Raw genomic sequence first — 19,671 nt, 5'->3', positions numbered from 1 at the left:
AAAGTATACAATTTTTTACGTCATTTTGAAGTACGAAATTTTACATGGCAAAATACAAAATGTGATCGAAATCGGTTGAGTTGTTTCTGAGAAATAAAATTTTAATAAATTCTAAAAATTAAAATTAAATCTTTCAGGAATTATCTTGGCACAGATTCAACGAGTATATTCAACGAGAGAATGAAAAGTATTTTTGTTCTCTGAATAAATATAAACATACAAAATTGACTTTTTCAAAGGATTCAGACGTCTGTCCCCCAAAATATAAGGGATAGCCGCTATCTGGGAAATATGGTCCCCATAGTTTAGTTAGGAGATCGCTTTTAAGTCTGGACTCCTTAATATTAATTCTACTTTTTATGTATTTCGCCATATCACCAGAAATTTTTCACACTAAACATGCCAGCACTTTACAATACAACAAACAATAACTGGAATGTTTAGTGTTAAGCGAATTGAAACATTTTTTCTTACAATTACAAAATTCGCTTATTTAAAGATAAATCCTTACAAAAAATAAATTTTAGTAAATATTTATTACTTTATTTAATAATAGTCAAAAACCTTCTTTAAATGTATGGTATACAATTTCTTATCTCATTTTAAAGTATGTAATTTTACACAGTAAAATACAACATTTGAGCAAAACCGGTTGATGAGTTCCTATGAAATCAGATTTTAAACATACTTCTTTAAAATTCGATTTCTCAGGAACCATTTAGTCGATTAGTGATTAATCCATTTGTCATGCAAAATACATACTTTAAAAAGACATAAAAAATTTTATACCATATAATTAAAAAACATTTCTGACTGTTATTTAATAAAATAATAAAAAGTAACTATTAAAATTTATCTTTTACATGAAATTATCATTAAATAAACGAATTTTATAATTGTGTGAAAACATTTTTCAATTCACTTAAAAAGTTTGATATACAAAATAAGCAAAAAGTAAAAATAGCATTAAGAGGTCCAAACTTGGGACCGCTCTCTTGGCGAAAATATGGGGACCATATTTCCCAGATAGCTGCTATCCCTGATATTTCGGAAGTCAGAAATCTAAATCTGATGCACTAATTAATTGGCAAATTAGAGGTCACCCTCTTGACCCATTAAGTTTAAGTCCTAGAACGTGAAGATCCGATAATTAGATCAAATGTTATTCAAGATGATCCATTTTGTTGGCGTACTGTATATTTAAATCATATTTATTAGAAATAGCCCCTGATATACACACATAACAAACCAAAATTAGCCTACCATATTTCTGAAACTGACACTGAGTTGCCTGGTGCCTTGATGATATTCCATAGTTCCAGAATTGTTCAAGATTTCACCACTCGCATCACTAGAAAATTATTAAAAAAAATATTAACAGCAAACTTTGATAAAATGAAAAGCTTTCTGAAAACACAATATCTCAATTTAAAACTTTCTGCACACATTGATAAAATCTTGTAACTAGTTTCAACCCTTTTGTCGCCACCTCATTTTTGCAAAATTTGGTTGACTATCACGGATTTTCGGAAAAATTTTTAATTTTCATAGTACTTTATATTGATTCTAAGGGATGAGTTTGATAACAAAAAATTTTGATGTTTGATTTCAAAATTGCATTTTACGAATTTCAATGTTTGATTTTAAAATAGCATGAATACCAATATTAGTGTTTGATTGTAATTTGCATGAATATGAATTTCGATTTTATAAGTGTGTCAATACGAATTCTGATGTATTATTTTTAAGTTACTTGAAGCGGAATCATAATAGTAGCTTTTAAAGTGTGAGAATACAATTACGCAATATTTGCTATATAATTGTGAAAATGCGAAACATGATGCGTGATCTTAAATCCAGTGAATAAAAATCATGATGTGATTTTAAATCCTAATTATTTAATTTTAAATATTGTTTGCATTGGCAAGAAAAAGAGTAAAGAAATTTGAAAAAGACAAACTTTCTTTGAAGAGGCTGATTTTTCTTTTTTAGTAAGAGCAAAAAAAATTTACGCACTGACGGCAAATGTTCCACAAATGGCATTCGCACGTTTGTGTGTATTACACGGGTCTGATTATGAATTCTTAAAAATAAATTAAAAAATTAAAAAACATCAACTATTAAAACAAAAAACTTGAAAAATGAACTCTAACAATTTTTTTGACATAAGCTTTTATCTTTTTTCAAATAAATAATTAATCCAAACATATAAATATTAATTTATACTCTTCTGTTAAATTGTTAATATCATATATATCAAATGCAAAATGCAAATAAGTTCAAATATAAATGCAGATCTGCATATTTACTAAAAAATATTGAAATTTGCACCTAGAATAATAACAATAAAATACTGTGAGTACTTAGCATCTGAAAGTAATAGTTGAAAAAGAAAATTATCTTATGTTCAAATAGAAAATTATACACATCATTCATTTTCAGAAAATGAGTTTCGTAGGGCTAGGCTACTGACAATGTCAACCGTCATCTATCTAAAGGTACCTCCAGATAAAATAGACTTAACCTAACTTATATACTAGTGAATGGGAACTAAATTATAGTGGTAGCTATGCTACAATACTCTCCCAGAGTTTTATCTAGGATAGAATTCAATGAATGAATATCACTAATAATTCATTGCTGTTTTGTGAGACATACATTAAGATCACTGAACTTTAAACCCTAGTCGAGAGAGCTATAGAAAGATCAAGGTTGAGTGCTTGGTCTCTCCTATGTTGCTATTAGCAGTCTAGTGAGCACATGCGCCTGTTGCGTGTGATCGAGACTGAGTAACAAAAAGAGGAGGACAATGTTGCAGTCACAAATAGCAAGTCAACTGTTCACTGAATTGTATCCATCAAAATAGGTGTGTTCATATCGAAGTGGGCAATTCTGTTGAGGTAGGCAAGTTTAAATCACGTCTTAAAGTTGCCAATGTGGGGCTAGGCTACCAACAATGACGACCCATCATCTATCTAAAGATATCTCAAAGATAAAATCGTGTTAATATGTCTTATACGCTAGTGAATGTGAATTGAATAACTGTAGCGGTAGCTACGGTATAGTTTCGGAGTGCTTCCAAAATTCTTTTTCACTTATTAGGATGCCTGATACCACCATTCTATGTTATCATTGCACCATCACAAATTAAGTTAGTTCTTCATCAATACATTTAAAATTGCATCATTTGATTGATTTGTTTTTTGTTTGTTTTTTCATTTCAACCAATTCAGCGTCAAAAAAAAGTTACTTTTTTTTTAGAATAACCAAATATATTTTGCTTATGCATGCGCAATATTTGTAAGTATAACTAGCTATAGCAATTCTTCCTTTATATAACTATAAAACTATTTTCTAACAAATTAATATGAAAACAAAAATTAAAAATTTACTGTAACTTTAAAGTAAAATAGTAGAACTAATATATTGCTATTAATATACTGAATTAGTAATACCATCGGATTGTACAGAACTGATAAATCACAATTAAAACAAATTAAACAATAATTTTGTTTCATTTGCTTGTTTTAATTGTGATTAAAACAAGACTGCTAATAAAACCAATGATACAATTATGTTCTTCACAAATAAAACAAACAATAGAATTTTGGGGAGATAAAAAAAAAATTCTCTCACCCAGGAGCAACTTTGTCATTCTTTAATAGGGCAATGGCTTGTGATTCACTAAAACGAAGGCAAAATGAAAATTCATTACTTCTTATTTTACTATGATATATATCAAGCAAAAAAACAACAACAAAAAACTTGAAAATTTTAAAATTTTAATATTTTTAACTGATTTACTTATAATAAATACATTAAGAAATATACACTTATAATTAGCATATACAATTTGAGCAAAAAATTGTTTTGAATATACGGCAGTATTAATTTTCTCATAATGGCTTATCAACTTATAAAACAAAATTTCTATTTTAAAGACCTGACACAATATATCAATTTTATTAATTTGTATTAACATAAATTCTACAGCAAAAATGACAAATTCTATTAGAAATTCAACTCACACGCTTAATCAATAATTAAAATAAGTGCTAAATAATAATTTTGGCAAACGCATACTGTAATTTTCAATATGATAATTCATAACCACAGACAATTAAGATAAAAGGAAAAAAAGAAGAAAAAAAAGTCTATGGACATAATATCTTATTTTAAATCATACCTAATGATCGTAACCCTGACTTGAGGAGGAGTCATGTAAACACTTAATTTAGAGCCCACAAGGAGTCTCACCGTAGCAGTAAATCTAGTATTTGTCTTCATAACTTGAGGAGGTTGCTTTTCTATAATAAATGTGCTGTAAGGGAAAAAATATGATCCTTTTCATTGTGATAGAGATGAACAGATACATAAAATAATTATTTTCTAAAAAAAAGTAAAATGAAAAAAAAAATTTATAAAACTTTTTTTTTTATAGCACACACATAAGCAATATTCACAACATAATTCCAAAGACATAAGATAATTTAACAATTAAGATTACAGATATATTTAAATTTTTTAAGTGTTGTCAACTTTAATTAAAAAAAATTTATTTATAAGCTTTTTAAGAAATCATTTATAAATAAGTGAGAGCTAAAATGCAACAAAAAATTAAATTAAAACTCAATAATCTTAAAAAATCAAAATTGTGTTATCTCTTCATATTATATCAAAAGTAGCATAGTAAAACCTTATTTTATAATTGTATAATGAACAGTCAAATTTTATTAATACAATTGAACTAACAAATCATGTTCTGAACATATACACCAGTAAAATTCACATATTGAATTCACAATTACAAATAGCACACAAATATTTTTAAATCAAATACTATAAGGAATGAATACTTAAACAGACTTAAAAGATTGGGATATATAGATTTTAAAATTTAGAATAAATATGGCATTTAAACAAAAGCAATAGAATATGTTAATATTCTGGTACCATATTTAATTTGATTAAATTTACACTATTCTTATAATACTTATCACCACACAATTGTATTGATCGTTTTAAATTTCTTTTATTTTGTCAAGTTTCTTCCAGTTTTTTCTAGTGACCTGGGCAAAATAGGTTACTTACAGTTCCATTAAAAGTCAAACACAACAATTTATATCAGAGTTGAAATTCTGAAAAAAGTTCCATCTCTGACATAAACTGTTTTGTGTAATGGCTATGCAAGTACAAAAAGTGCCATTTTTTGAGATTTTATAAATAATAAATAAATACATAAGTTGGCATAAATAATAATTCAAAAAAAAGTATCTTTTTCAGTGAAAAAAAGTTTAAATTAGATTTAAAAAAGATTTTTTTTTTAAATATAAAACATGACTTGCATAGCAGTTAATTAAAACATTCAGTTGCATTGATTTTATCTTGGCAAGTACCTTGTCTACATTAACATTGATATATAATTTATGTCTGAAGTGTTATAATTAAGGCAGAATTATTGAATTAATTAAATCAATAATTAAATAAACTGATAGAATTTGTTTGTTTTTTTTAATTTATCATTGTTTGTATAAACCAGAATTTAAATATTTCACAACAAAAATTCTTGTAATAATAATATTTGTTTTACTTAACAGCGGAAGAAATTTAAAAGCACTGATTTATAATTGTAGTGATATTTTAACTCAAAACAATTATCATTCTACATCCTCATCATGTAACTTAAAACAATGTTCATCAATTAATTAGTTGATGAACATTTTAAATTATACGATGATGTATGGACAACTAATCGAGGTTTCTTAACCAACTTGATGTTAACCAAGTTTAAAGCTAAAACGTAAATAATTTCCTCATAATACTGTTTCATCATTGCTCTGAATATAAACAAAAACTAATTCTGAAGCATACAAATAGATTTTACCTCTCTCAAACACACACAAAGCAGAGCTAGTTCATTACGTAATATAACCCGTTGAACCTCTTTCTTTGCTTCAGAAATCACCTTACTTACAACACAACCTTACTTATAAGACAAACATAAACATTGAAACATAAAGAGTTAAGCGGCTCGGCCACATTTTTGTTGTGAATTATGTAATAGAACACATTTAAATGAGATAGACAAAAAATTGGGCTAAAAAAACAGCAATAAATATTTTTAATTATTTAGTAGAAACTAATTACCTTGTAACAAGTGAAGAAAGTAAATTAGTGATTCTAGTATTCAACATTATTAAATTATCTACAACAACTTGTCCGTGAGCATTCATGGGGACTTGACCGCATATATTTTCAAGTTGTTTTATTTGATGCCTATTTTGCCAGATAATATCAGCCAGGGCTTCACACCTAAAATAAAAGTTGAAAAGTAGAAATTGATTCAAATTATTTATAAATGATAACTCTTCAAACACTATCTGTGTCAACATGCAAGTTAAAATAAAGCTCCTAGATAAACTGCTAAGCTGAAATTATTAAAAGTAAAAATAAATACGCTATAATACACAAAAGTGAACTAGAAAATGTTCAAAATCAGCTAACTGTTTAACTATTTTTAACATTGATTAGAATAGCGCTTTTTTTTTTCTTTTTCTATGAAGCATTGGCAATTGTTCAAAAACAGGCACTAATGTTAAATAATACTAATGTTCATGTAATAGAAATACTAATGTTCAATAGTTCTAGAAAAAGGTTTGCATTTTTTGGGCATATAAGCAACAGTATGCGAAGAATCTAATCAATGATTTACAAAGCAAAATCTTTTGATAGTTTTTTCAATTAACCTTCATAATTTCAGTACTTTTGCTGCACTATAGCTCCAATGCTTAATTGGTCGTATGATTCATTACAAAACATAAGGAACTTGACATTTTTTTTGTTTAGCTGCAGACAATTTTGAACTAATTAAATTATTAAAGGGGCTTTTCTTTAAAAAAAAAAAAAAAAAAACTTTTAACAGAAAAATATAATTCCTATAAACATTTGAATTATTTTTCTTTCTTAACAGTATGAAAAAAATAATCTTTAGGAAGATAATAAAAACGTTCACATTAAATCAAAGCTATGCTCATATTATCAATTTTAAATAAGTTTTATAACATTCAACAATCCATTTATTAATTTCTTCCCTAAACTTGAAATCTCCTCATATCAGAGCTCATAATAACAGAGTTAAAATTAAAATACATTACTTTTGAAATTGTCTATTAAAGTCAGGTTGGCCAATCAGCAGCACGCATGCCAAAGTATGGCACAGCACAGTTTTAACAGTGAGACACAGATTTATTAGGAAACTTAAAAAATAATATTACCTTCAGAAATTAGTTAAAATCTATAACATTAGCATACATATCATATTGAATTTTAAATTTTTTTTCCCTTCAAGAATCAATTTTTCAAATTTACACAATTTGGATCCCAAATATTGAAACATACCCTTTTATAAACTAATAATTTTGAGCAAACATTCTCTTTGAACATAACATAATCAAAATATTCTTCAACATTATTTGATATACATCCATGACACCTACTTTTGTCAGTATCTGTAAAAACTAATCCTAATAATAGAAGACTTAGTAAAAAGTAAATAAATAAATTTAAAATGAAACATTAATGTGTACTTTTGTTTTTATTTATTAGCTTAAATTTAAACTACTCTGATATAATGAATTATCCCTGACATATTATGAAATAAGCTATTTATGTAAAAATCTCATTTGTAAAAATCAAAAATTATCAGCCTGCAAATAATTTTTTTTCACTTCCATATATATATTTGTGTTTTAAAAGTAGGAAGTGGCATGCATAATGAATTTTCATTCCGAAAGTGGTACTCTTCTCAAAAAGGACCACCTTTGTATTAGAAAATTCTAAAATACTCCGAAAATAAACTATTTTAATATATTTTGATGATAAAATCGTTTAGAAACAATTGAAAATATTTTACACGCAACAAATAGGGTTATCAGGCGCATTCCCATGAGAATTTACTACTTAAACATCACCACAAACAAATCTTTAGGAATGAAAAAAATATTTTGATGAAATTAAAATTATTAATTAACAAAAACTTTCCTTTTATTAAGACTTCATTTCTTGAAATAGAAAGATTGACTTGTAATCTACTAATATTAAACATTTTCAGATAGAAATTACATGAAAACTCAAAATACTAAATTATTTACCATTCTTGTATTTGATCAAGATTATTTTCAAAAGGAACTCCATTGCCGGCTAACTGCTGACCTCTTTTCCATCTTATTAATTCAGTATCCAGAATCCTTTTTTGAAGTTCACTGAGCTCCATAAATGTTTTTTGATATTGATCAAGAATTGTCTAAAAAAGAAATACATTCATTATGCCATACGATAAAGTAAATTAACTCATAGGGTATCTTTACATGCTATAAAAAAAAACTTCAAAACAATAGAAACTGCACAAAGAATATTTACAAATCTTACTTTTCCTTACAATAACAGAGTGAGCATTAATTAATGCATTTTGTGCAATATTTTTATCAAAAAAGTTAAAAGATAACAAGGAATTTTAAATAAAGTTACATACCATTCTTATACGAAGTAGTTCTTGTATTTTTGCCCGTATACTCTGGTCAAACATTTCCTTCTCTTTCGTCAGTTTTGCAATTATTTCTTGATTTTGTGTCATTTGGAGTTGTGCTAAGTATAGAAGAGCAAAATTTAAAATATAGAAAAAACATTAAGTTTATATATAAANGCAAAAACCCACTCAAAGTAAATCAACAAAAAGCTTTGACGCGAATGCCTTCTCTTTTCTGATTGGCTTAAAACTGCATCCTCGCTTGGATTGGCTACTTCTTTCATACTGTCACGTGATACCTTAGATTTCATTGGCTGGTGGACACCATCACTGGATTTTTATATATAGTTAGAAACTTACATTAACTGAAATATTTTAAATTGAATCCACTTCATAAAAGATGAAACTTTATGAGAGGGTAAAATTTCTTTTTTTCAAAACTGGCAATATTAAGCATTTTTTAAAACAATTTAAATTATAAAATTTAAATAAGTATGTTAACGTTATTAAAAGTATTTAATAACACAATTTTAACATGAAATGAAATTAAAAAACATATTTCAGTCACTCAATTTTAAAATTTGATTGTTATTTCTATACCCGTTTTTGTAAATTAATAGTTTTATCTCAGCAATTCTTAAAAGTAAATCTACTATTTTTGTAAAAACAATAACTTAAAAGAAGAAATTACTTAAAATATTAATTAATTTGTTCTGCATCTTTTTTTTGTTTATTTATACAAAACTTTTTCACAATCTTTAGAGTATTAAGACAATTCCATAAAGGAAAAAAAATAAATTCATAGATGTTTTGAATTCTGAAGTTGAAAAAAAAAAAAATTGGATATAAATAATTTTAAAAAAAGTACAGACATATGAAACCTGCGGAAGTTAGAAATAAAATCAAATCTTTGGCATAAAGACAGTAATAAAAAAAATAAAAGTTGCAGGTATGTATTGTGAGGTAATAAGCTTTACCTTGTCGCTTTGAGCTTTCTTGATACTGTATAACAAATGCTTCTTGACCTTGAATAATTTTTCGAAGTTCATCGCTTGTTTGCTACAAATATTTGTAAATAGAGATATTTTCAAATCAAATATTTATTACTAAGTAAATATATTAATAATAGTAACTAATATGCTAGCAAGAATCGGAAATGAATATTTTTACCAAGTAATATGTCAAAACTACCATGATATGCAATTAAAAATAAATAAGTTTAACTTCTTTAATGAGAAAACTTGTCCCTCATGTCATAGTGACTTTAACAGAAATTGGGTTAAAAAAAATGACATTACTTAACTAAAAAATTTATCACATGAATAAATTAAATACAAACTCTTATTCGATATTAACCATTTTCGGATAGGTGAATATATAACTTTTCAATTAAACTGGGTGGTTTGTTAAGTTTCAAACATTAAAAATAAAATAAATAAAAAAATATTTTTTTTAAAAATTTTATAATTTTGTTTAGATTGACTAATCAATTCATAATATTAATATTTCTCTATCATAAATTAATTCAAACATTTAAATAATCTGGAATATTTAAATAAACACATCAATAACATTAAAAGAGAAAAATTATTTAAAAAAAATTCTTTAATTTAAAAAAAAAACATTTAAAAAATAAATAAATTTAAAGCCTAAAAAAATATTTATATTATGATGCACTCTTGAATTACATAGATTATAATTAACAAAATACACATTTGCATTTTAATATGCAAAAATTTCTTACCCAAGTATAATGCCTTAGTTTTTGTAAGGCCATGTTAATTTCCCACACAGCTCTAATTCTTACCTGAGTATAAAGCCTCAGTTTTTCTAAGGCCATGTTTATTTCTTGAGTTGGATCAGGAGGGAGTTGCATAGCACCAGCAACTCCTCTTAAGAACTAAAAAAAAAGAGAAAAAAAACTATCATCAAGTCTTTAAAAAAACATAGCAAATTGTAATTAAAAGAACCATAAATACAAAAAAAGCCTTTTAATTTAAACACAAATTTAGAACTCTTAATATTAATTTTTGGGTATTTGGAGAACTAAATACAATTTATATACACAAATAATTAAAAATGTTATGTGAGAAGTACATTGATATTTACAACTAACAAATAGAATAATTTATTTTTTAAAAAGTAAAATATGTGTTCAGATTATTTTCCAAGAATTAAATCGATAAATTTTATTGCAAATGTTTAATCTATTATAAGGAAAAGGTGCTTCAAAATGTTATTATTTTAACACACTTTTGACATTTTTAAAACTAATAATAATAATAACACTTAGAATAACACACCACTAAATAAGTCTCCAGTCTGACACATAAATGGCAACACTGCAAACAGAACCACATGACTTCTGGAGTAGCAACTTCCAAACAATAACGTCAAAATTTCATGACATACTGATTATTAGTTTACAGATTACAAATGGTTTTAATGATCCTAGTTTTATCATTTTTAAGAAAATGGATAAAAAGAATTTCTAAATAAAAGGTTTTTTGATGGGGGAAAATATTGTTAGTGGCTCGATAATCATTACGGAGACTCTGTATCAGAGATATCAACTATCATTGACTGGTATGCTGAAATTACAACACGCTGGTCGTCCAAAATCAGCAGCTGTTCCACAATACAGCAAAAGAGTTCATAAAATAGTTTTGAAAGACCCTTAAGTAAAGTTGCCTTGAGATAACAAACACTTCAAATATACAGACAATAGTGCGTTTACAACTTTAAATGGAAATTAGAGCATGTGCAAATTGCTTTCGGAAAGGGTGCCGCTATTACTCACATCAAACCAAAAAGAGCAACGTGTTGCCGATTTAGAAAGCTGTTTAGAACAATTAAAGCTAGATAAAAAGGATTTCTTGCTTATAAATGAATCAAAAAGATCCTCAGCTCAGTGGACAGTAACAGGTGAAAGTCGTTAAAAGCAACCAAAAACTGAAAAGTCAGCAGGGAAAGTTATGGCTTCCATATTCCATAAAAAATTTTCAAAAGCAAATATTATATGGCATTATTGGTTCAACTGATTATGAAAATCAAGAAAAAAGATGCAGAGAAAAAGCTTTTCACCAAAACAATGCCCCTTGTCACAAGCCAATGAAAATGATGGTTGAATTGAACAAATTACATTGAATTACTTCCCCACCCACCACATTCTCCAGATCTGACCCCTAGCGACTACTGGCTCTTTGCAGACCACAAAAATACGCTCCAAGGAAAGAAATTTGGTTCAAATGGAGAAGTTACTGCTGAAAGTCCAGTTTTTTTTAAATATATAAATATATATATTGTATTTCTTAGCTAAACAGGAAACTTATTAAGTGACTTGTCAGACATTAAAATCATAGATAAATAACTAAGCCAAAAACTAAAAAGTTTCCAAATTTCTTATATTTTCATTAACTTAATATTTTTCGAATGAGAAAAGCAAATTTTAAAAATAGAACTAAGATTTTTAGCTGTATTATGATTTTAATTGTATTGAAATTATTGTATTGCATTTGAAATTATAATGAAAAATAAAAATCCAGTATACAGGGCAGCCACAAGGGTAAGACCCTAAGAATAGTCTTTTTAGTAGCTTCAGATATGAAAAGTCTCAAAAATAGTTACCAGAGACATGAAACAGTTTCCCTCATCTAGCATATTCTTACAATATTTATATTTTAATGATGCATTAAATAAATTCCTCAAAATAAAGATGGATCAAAATAAGTTTAAACGAAAAATACAAATCATCATTCAACAAATTACTTTAAAATTAAGTCGTATATAATCAACATACTAAAAAATAAATGTACACAAAGATAATCAAATAACATCAAAATAATTAGAAATTAATTGCTTAAAGTAAAGGTACATTTAAAAGTAATTTTGATTTTGCAATGAGTGAAATGTATAGGAAATGAAAAACAATGCTTTTACTACAATTTGGTAGGCAAGAAAAAAATTTATTACATCATTTTTCATTTAGGAATCGGATATAAGAAAAATAATTTCAGCTACAAAAGGGCTTAGTTACTTTTTCGTAAGATGACCAAAAAACTGCAATAAGCCAGAAAAATGAATAATAAATGGGTGGACCCTAAATTCAAAATATCCCATATTTAGTAAAAAATTTTCAAGGTAAATAAAAAAAAATCTCCCATACTGATGCAGCAATAATTTGTTCTGAGAGGAAGAAGATAAAAAAAGTTTTCCGTCTTAATACTCACATCTTCTCATTCTTACCAAAAACATACTTACTAGTTTTGACATTGATATTGAATTACAGAATAAATTACAAAAATACCACTTATAAAATTAAAAAAAAAACATTATATGGCATTTTGGGATTAAAACGAGATTTTTAATCCTATTTTTACAAACAAGGTATCAGCACATGCTAACAAAGTGGAAATAACTAAGCAATAACAGTTAAAATGAAGGTTAAAAAAAATGCAAAAGATGAGCTTAGTGGAACACATAATTTTTTTAGGTTTGAGAATAATAATCTATCGTTAGTATAGAATTAATGGTGCATTTTTTCGAATTTATAAGAAAGATTATTTTAAAAAAATTTCTCATATTTTTATAAATTCTATGAATTTTCTCAAAATTCCTCAAAACATCAATTAAAATGTTCTTTGATTAAGCTTAAAAAAATCTTTACATCAAAAAAAGCTTACATTATTTTGAAATAAATCATAACTAATGACTAGAATACTCAATAATCTTAACTGATACTTACATGTTCTGCTTGCTGAACAATTCTCATTTCATTTTGAAGACAATGTTTCACCACTCGAACTAACTGCTGAGGATGTCCACTATACTTTGACTAGAAAGAAGTTAAAAAAAATTTAATATTTTCATTATATACACAAAAAAATTAAAAATAAATCTTTTTTTGTGATATAAAAATTTGAAAACATCAGACAAAATGTATGAAAGAAATAGAGGTTGTGGTAAAATCCTTTCCCTCTTTCCCCTCCTTTAGCATGTTGAATGCCATGGGGGGCACCGGCACCGAGTGTTCGTAGCGCCATGGGGGTCACCGGTGAAGCGATTATTAGAAACACATAATTTGAGTAAATTTTCAATGCTTTTAATTTTTTATATTATTATCGTGACAAAAATGGTTTGAAGAAATTAATGCAGTGCATATTGAGAAAATCATTTTGGCCAGACGGGCAAGCCATGTAAAATTAGCATGACATTCAACGTGTTAAGTATTTGAAGAAAAAAAAACAAGCTTCTGATTGAATTGTTACAACAATCAATTAAATATTAACATTCTATTATATTAACATTCTGCTATTAAGATTATTGATTTCTTACAATTTACTTTAATTTACTTAATTTTGCACAGACTTATGCACATTTGGATTGTCTTTCTCCCTCCTTATTTGAGTAATAATATCTTGCTGCAATTCTGTGTCACAAGATCAGAGCCGTTCTTTACATTTGTTTGATAATTAATTTTTTTCTGTATTCAAGATATTGTCTTTAGCTTAATTTAAAAGCTTAACAGTTTCTGCCATTACTGATTTAATTCATTTAATGTTTGTTCAACCTAAACTCCTGGCTTAACGGAAGGAAGAATCCAAGTCTAAGAATATTCCTGAGTCAATGGAAAGTCAACAGTCTCCCTTTGAGACACAGCCCTTGGAATTACGATCTACTGAGAGTAAGGGGAAAAAGAGGAAGAAAAAGAAATTCAAGGCCAAGACTGAATCCTCGAACATCGTCGATTCGCAACCTTCTTCCCAGCCTGAGAATCCTCCAAAAATTGGGAGAACCATGACTCTGAAACGGGCGGAGGCTCAGTTCATTCACTACCCATGTCATCATAATGGAGTGGCTTTATTAGTCGATGTACAGCTTTACCAGTTTCGGCAGTAATTCGTTCAAAACCAGGAGTGGGAACAAGCTCTGAAAGTACACGTTATTTACTAATACAAAATGTAATACGAGAGTACTGATTTGAGATCATGTCTGTATGATCTGCCACTAGACAAGAATCAGAAAGGCTCGCTTCATATATGATGCTGTGGGCTGTGACAGGTGAATCACTTGATCATGTAAATGTGATCACAGTCCTAAAGGGGTCAATAAATAATAACATAACAACCAATTTTTAAAAAATAATTTAAATTATGAAAATTAGTAAAAAAATTGGTATGTCAAGTTATTTTAACAAAAAAATTTAAAAATTGCCTAAATTTAACTAACTAATATGCATTTAAAATCTGTGAAAGTTACGTCCATAAAGAGGAAATAAATTTTAATGTTTTCATTATTTTTAATATTTCTATAATGTTATTTTAATATAATTAAAATAGTTTTTTTAATAACTTATTCTGTTCATCAGCTAAACAAAAATAATTGAGAATTTAATAAAGCTCATCTGTAGTGCTTGTTTAAAATATTGAAGAAGCTGTCTGTTTTTCAAACTTGTTTACTTATACTTATTACTTTGTTTTGTTGTTATTTTTAAGCCAATGCAAAAAAAACACTACTTCTTTTAATATTTTAAAAAAGCTTCAAAACAATTTATTTTTCAAATATTATGTTCATTCCTATTTCAATAACAGATTGCCTGAATATTTTTTTCAAACTTAATTCCAATAGAACAGAATAAATATTTAGTTAACCTATGAATGGTAGCAAAGTAAGCAGTTTTTAACAAAATATAGTTATTATGTAAGTGCTTTTACCCTAAACTCAATAGCTGCTTCAGTTAGTTTTATTCTCAATGAGAAAATCTCACGAGAATATTTTTTTCAAACTTAATTCCAATAGAACAGAATAAATATTTAGTTAACCTATGAATGGTAGCAAAGTAAGCAGTTTTTAACAAAATATAGTTATTATGTAAGTGCTTTTACCCTAAACTCAATAGCTGCTTCAGTTAGTTTTATTCTCAATGAGAAAATCTCACGAGAATATTTTTTTCAAACTTAATTCCAATAGAACAGAATAAATATTTAGTTAACTTATGAATGGTAGCAAAGTAAGCAGTTTTTTTACAAAATATAGTTATTATGTAAGTGCTTTTACCCTAAACTCATTAGCTGCTTCAGTTAGTTTCATTCTCATCAAAAAATCTTGATCAGGTGCAGATATTTTCTGCTCTAACTGATGAAACAAAGAGTTCACTATTTGAGCACAATAAGTGTCATGTTGTGGATTATCAGGATCCAATTCACTCCTATAATAGAAAATATACATATATTTTTAATTATTGAACATTGCTAGCCTTTAAATATTTACTTGAAATGTATGGCTATTCCTTTTAAGTTAGTTTGCATTGAAAACCTTAAGGTATGATAGAAAGAAATTTAAAATAACACAGAACAGATTAATTAAGCAAAAAGTAACAACAAATTAATTAAGCACCATCATTAGTAAACAACAGATTAATAAAACAAAAAGTAATTAACAACTCAAACTCGAACCTAAATATAAATAAACTTATTCATATGATTTAGTACATTCAATAGTTACTAACTACTTTCCTTTTTTATTCCTGTTCTAACATACAATATTTTTAAAAAAACTCAACTACAAAAGGAATATTAAATAAAAAGATAATTATAGAAATAAAATGGCTTTTAGATTTTGAAAACACAGAAAGTTTGCTACACTTTAAATATTGGTAATTTTATGATTCATTAATTGACAACTTGATTTATATGCATATTCACTGATAAAGTGATTGGCATTAAAATACAGTGAACTCCATGAATTTTTCTTTTTAATTTTCAGAGATATCATTAAAAAAACTACTACACAAAAAATTGACAGTTACAGTCAAATTCTGTTTTAGAAAACCAAAATGAAGAAAATTTTAATGTAACAAATATTTTCTGACTTCCTAAATAAATTTCCATAAGACACAATGTATTTAAAATTTAGATATTATATATTTAGAATTATATTTATTGTATTTAGAATTATATTATATTTAGATATTTTGATTAAGAAAAAAATTTATTTTGGGAAAATTTGTTAATAAGAATGAGAAAAAAAAATTTTGGAAAATTTTGTTACAAATACTTGTACTTTTTCCTAAAAAAAGTAATGAAAAAACAAATAAAAGTACAAAATTTGAAAGGTAACGAAGTACAAGTAAAGGTATATTCGTGTATGCTGATGCACGTTAAATCTGTCGGATCACGAAATCTTATCTAAGTCCTTAACAAATCAATATACCTCCCACGGTACTGAAATGGAGTTAGAACATTCTCAGGTTCAGGTCAAAATTACGATCTGTGGATGAATAAATAGACACCATATAAGCCATACGGGCTGTGACGTGTGTGTGGCTGAAGTCGTATTCTTGGCCATAGATGGGCCACTAAAAACAAGAAATACACTCTCTGCCTAATTTTGCTTGGTTTCACCAAACAGGCTTGCTAGTATTGGCAAGTGGCATTAGAAACAAGAAAAAATATATAAAGGCAGTTTTTAATGTTCTATAATATATAAACTTAGTTATAAAAATATGCCTAGGAATTTGCTTAAGAAAATTCAACAGCTTTTTCAAGCTACATAAATAATTTATTCATAAAAATTGATAATTTTTCACAAATGAAGTCACACTTCTAATTAATCAATTTAAAATTACCAGTGTTGTTCTTCAATCCATGGAGCAAGGGAAGCACGAACTTCTATAGGAAAACTTTCACCATAAAATTGGCCCACTTGCTGAAGAGCTTCATCATGAAGCTGTTGCACTCTTGACCACAAAGCCATCTAAATTAGATTTTAAGAAAAATAAATAAGCAAACATAATTTAGATATGTTCTAGACATAGTAAGTTCTTGTTATAAAAATTTCAAAAATCTTAATTTTACTACATGGGATACAGCAATCTTGCCGTCAGGCTAACTATGCTGTTCGTGGAATTTTTTTGTATTTTTCTTCTAATGTAAAGCAAATGTGATCTTGTTTCAATTTTGATGCCCTCCATGAAAATGAATTTGTCCGAAAGTTTTACCAAGGAGTTACCTTATACTCTTAAGTTTTATTAAAAATTGCAAAACTATGGGTTTTAGCATTAAAAGTAACAACTCATCTGTTTGAATTAATGCTAGTAGTAAAATAAATTAAACATCTTAAGCCTTGCAATAAATTTATTTTTTTTTAAATTTATTTACTTATTTTTGGTATATTTTAAACTTGATTTATTTGGCAAGCATTTTGTATGAGATGGAAAAAAAATACCCAAATAATCATTTAGATTTGACTTTCGTTTTGTAAAGGTACATTGTAATGTTTATTCCTCTTCCCTTTCTTTTTATTAACAAACTAACGATTAATACTAATAATTTACTTCATGTTTTTTTTTTGTTTTTTTTTATTATACGAGTTTGTTTACAGTCATACAAGAGAGAACAAAATGAAGACTTTATTTATGTCTGATATTAATATAGAAAGTGATCATCATTTCATCTCATTTTCCTCTTTCAATCTTAATTCATCTAGTTATTAAAATAAATATATGTAGATAACCAGCAGCTAAAATATCTTTCAACATAAAAATGAAAGAATCATCTGCAATCATCAGCAATATTGTCACATACTACTTCAAATGGATGTACACTGCGCAAAAAATGAAAAGACTAGATGAATAACTTTTGATCTAATGATCAGATCTTCATGATGTACGACTCAATCTTAATGGTTGAAGATGGCGATCTCTAATATAGTAATTATTTAGCGCAAACAATATTTTAAGTTAGGAAATTAGACAAAAAAAAAGTACTTTCGCGGATTAAACATACCTTATTTTCGGCAAATAATTTCTGACTTCCAAATTATATGGAATAGTAACTAGCTGGGAAATACGGTTCCAATAGTTTGGCCAGGAGCATGATCCAAAGTTTGAACCCCTTAATGTTAATTTTACTTTTTGCGTATTACACCATATCTCAGAAACTTTTTAAACAAATTGAAAAAAATTTTCATACAATTTTAAAAACATTTTTTATTTTAAAACTGTCTCAAAACATCTATATTGTAAGAACTACAATTTTTACATCATTTTAAAGAATGCAATTTTAAATGGCAAAATACAAATTTGGGCAAAATCGGCAAATAGTTCCTGAGGAAGCTAATTTGGAAAGAGTCTTAATCTTAAAATTTGCCATTGAACAAAATTACAGGTAACAGATCAGATAAAAATGTCATTTACATTACATTAAAATACTTATTAGATTAAAATACTTATTTTCATTTATTGAAATCTCACTTCTAAAAAAAATAATGTGAGAAAATTATGATGCATAAAATACATTTTAATTTAAATATCTTGAATCCATTTGTTTGTGCTACCTAGTCTGGAGAGCTTTGGCCCCAAGTCGGGCAAAGTCTAGCACCACCCTTGCCACTATCCAGTACTCCTTAGTTGTTGACCTTAAGCTTATAGAACATGTCGTAACTCTCTTATACATACATAGATGGCAGCATCAAAATTGTGCAACTAATCTAGTACTCCCTATTTCTCAAGCTAGATGACATCACTAGATCAACAAATTAAGCAGCATTCCTTGATTTCCTTAACAGAAACACAACTAAAGCTACAAAAAGCCAGTGAATTTAACTAGGATATAAAAAAAAGAGGCCTACTCCAGATTTCTCATTAAGAATAAGATAATTTTACCAGAGTGTAATTATTATTTAAACAATGTATTAATTTTTTTTAATGCATATCTGCCAACATTTGAAAAATAAAACAGAGATTTTACCAACCGACCCAATTTTGGGTTTATGACTCCCAAGGTTAGCCTGACCATAAGGGGATTCTAACCCGTGATCAGTCTATCACTGAGAATATATATTTTATGTCAGCATTGGGATCAGTGCAAGCTGGATGCAGAATTTGTATTGACCAGTTGTCGCTGCGATTCGTACCTAAGTTCACCTCATTAGAAGGCGAGCTCTCTATCCCCTGAGCCATCACGGCTCGACTTTAACAGTTAACATTAAACATACTTCTGTACAGGCAATAGCACCATCTATTGAGGAATAAGATAAGTATTTTGCCAACAGTGGATATTTTATCACCCCAAATTTTTTTTTTCTAAGTTCTTCAACAAATACTGAGAAATTTGAGAATATACAGGTAAACAGGAGATAGTCGTAAA

At 27.3% G+C, this 19,671-nt stretch overlaps 1 protein-coding gene across 4 annotated transcripts in view; it reads right to left on the bottom strand.

The window, feature by feature from the left end:
• Positions 1 to 17,323, bottom strand: part of LOC107452174 (Signal transducer and transcription activator Stat92E) — a 42,304-nt gene extending 24,981 nt beyond the window's left edge. For 2 of the 4 annotated variants that reach the window (XM_043045035.2, XM_043045036.2), the window contains exons 1-11: positions 17,151 to 17,323; positions 15,581 to 15,731; positions 13,269 to 13,358; positions 10,269 to 10,424; positions 9,502 to 9,583; positions 8,531 to 8,643; positions 8,151 to 8,302; positions 6,148 to 6,312; positions 4,187 to 4,321; positions 3,637 to 3,684; positions 1,264 to 1,351 (exon numbers count right to left, since the gene is read on the bottom strand). In XM_043045035.2, coding sequence (XP_042900969.1) covers positions 1,264 to 1,351; positions 3,637 to 3,684; positions 4,187 to 4,321; positions 6,148 to 6,312; positions 8,151 to 8,302; positions 8,531 to 8,643; positions 9,502 to 9,583; positions 10,269 to 10,424; positions 13,269 to 13,358; positions 15,581 to 15,731; positions 17,151 to 17,278 — 1,308 coding nt within the window. In that variant the 5' untranslated portion in view covers positions 17,279 to 17,323. The remainder of the gene's footprint in view (positions 1 to 1,263; positions 1,352 to 3,636; positions 3,685 to 4,186; positions 4,322 to 6,147; positions 6,313 to 8,150; positions 8,303 to 8,530; positions 8,644 to 9,501; positions 9,584 to 10,268; positions 10,425 to 13,268; positions 13,359 to 15,580; positions 15,732 to 17,150) is intronic. The other 2 variants (XM_043045037.2, XM_071186548.1) reach the window with 1 other exon arrangement.
• Between the last annotated feature and the right edge of the window lie 2,348 nt (positions 17,324 to 19,671).

The sequence above is a fragment of the Parasteatoda tepidariorum genome, chromosome 10 (assembly GCF_043381705.1).
Source record: "Parasteatoda tepidariorum isolate YZ-2023 chromosome 10, CAS_Ptep_4.0, whole genome shotgun sequence".
In the NCBI taxonomy this organism is placed as follows: domain Eukaryota; kingdom Metazoa; phylum Arthropoda; class Arachnida; order Araneae; family Theridiidae; genus Parasteatoda; species Parasteatoda tepidariorum.
This window is presented reverse-complemented; position numbering and strand designations above follow the sequence as displayed.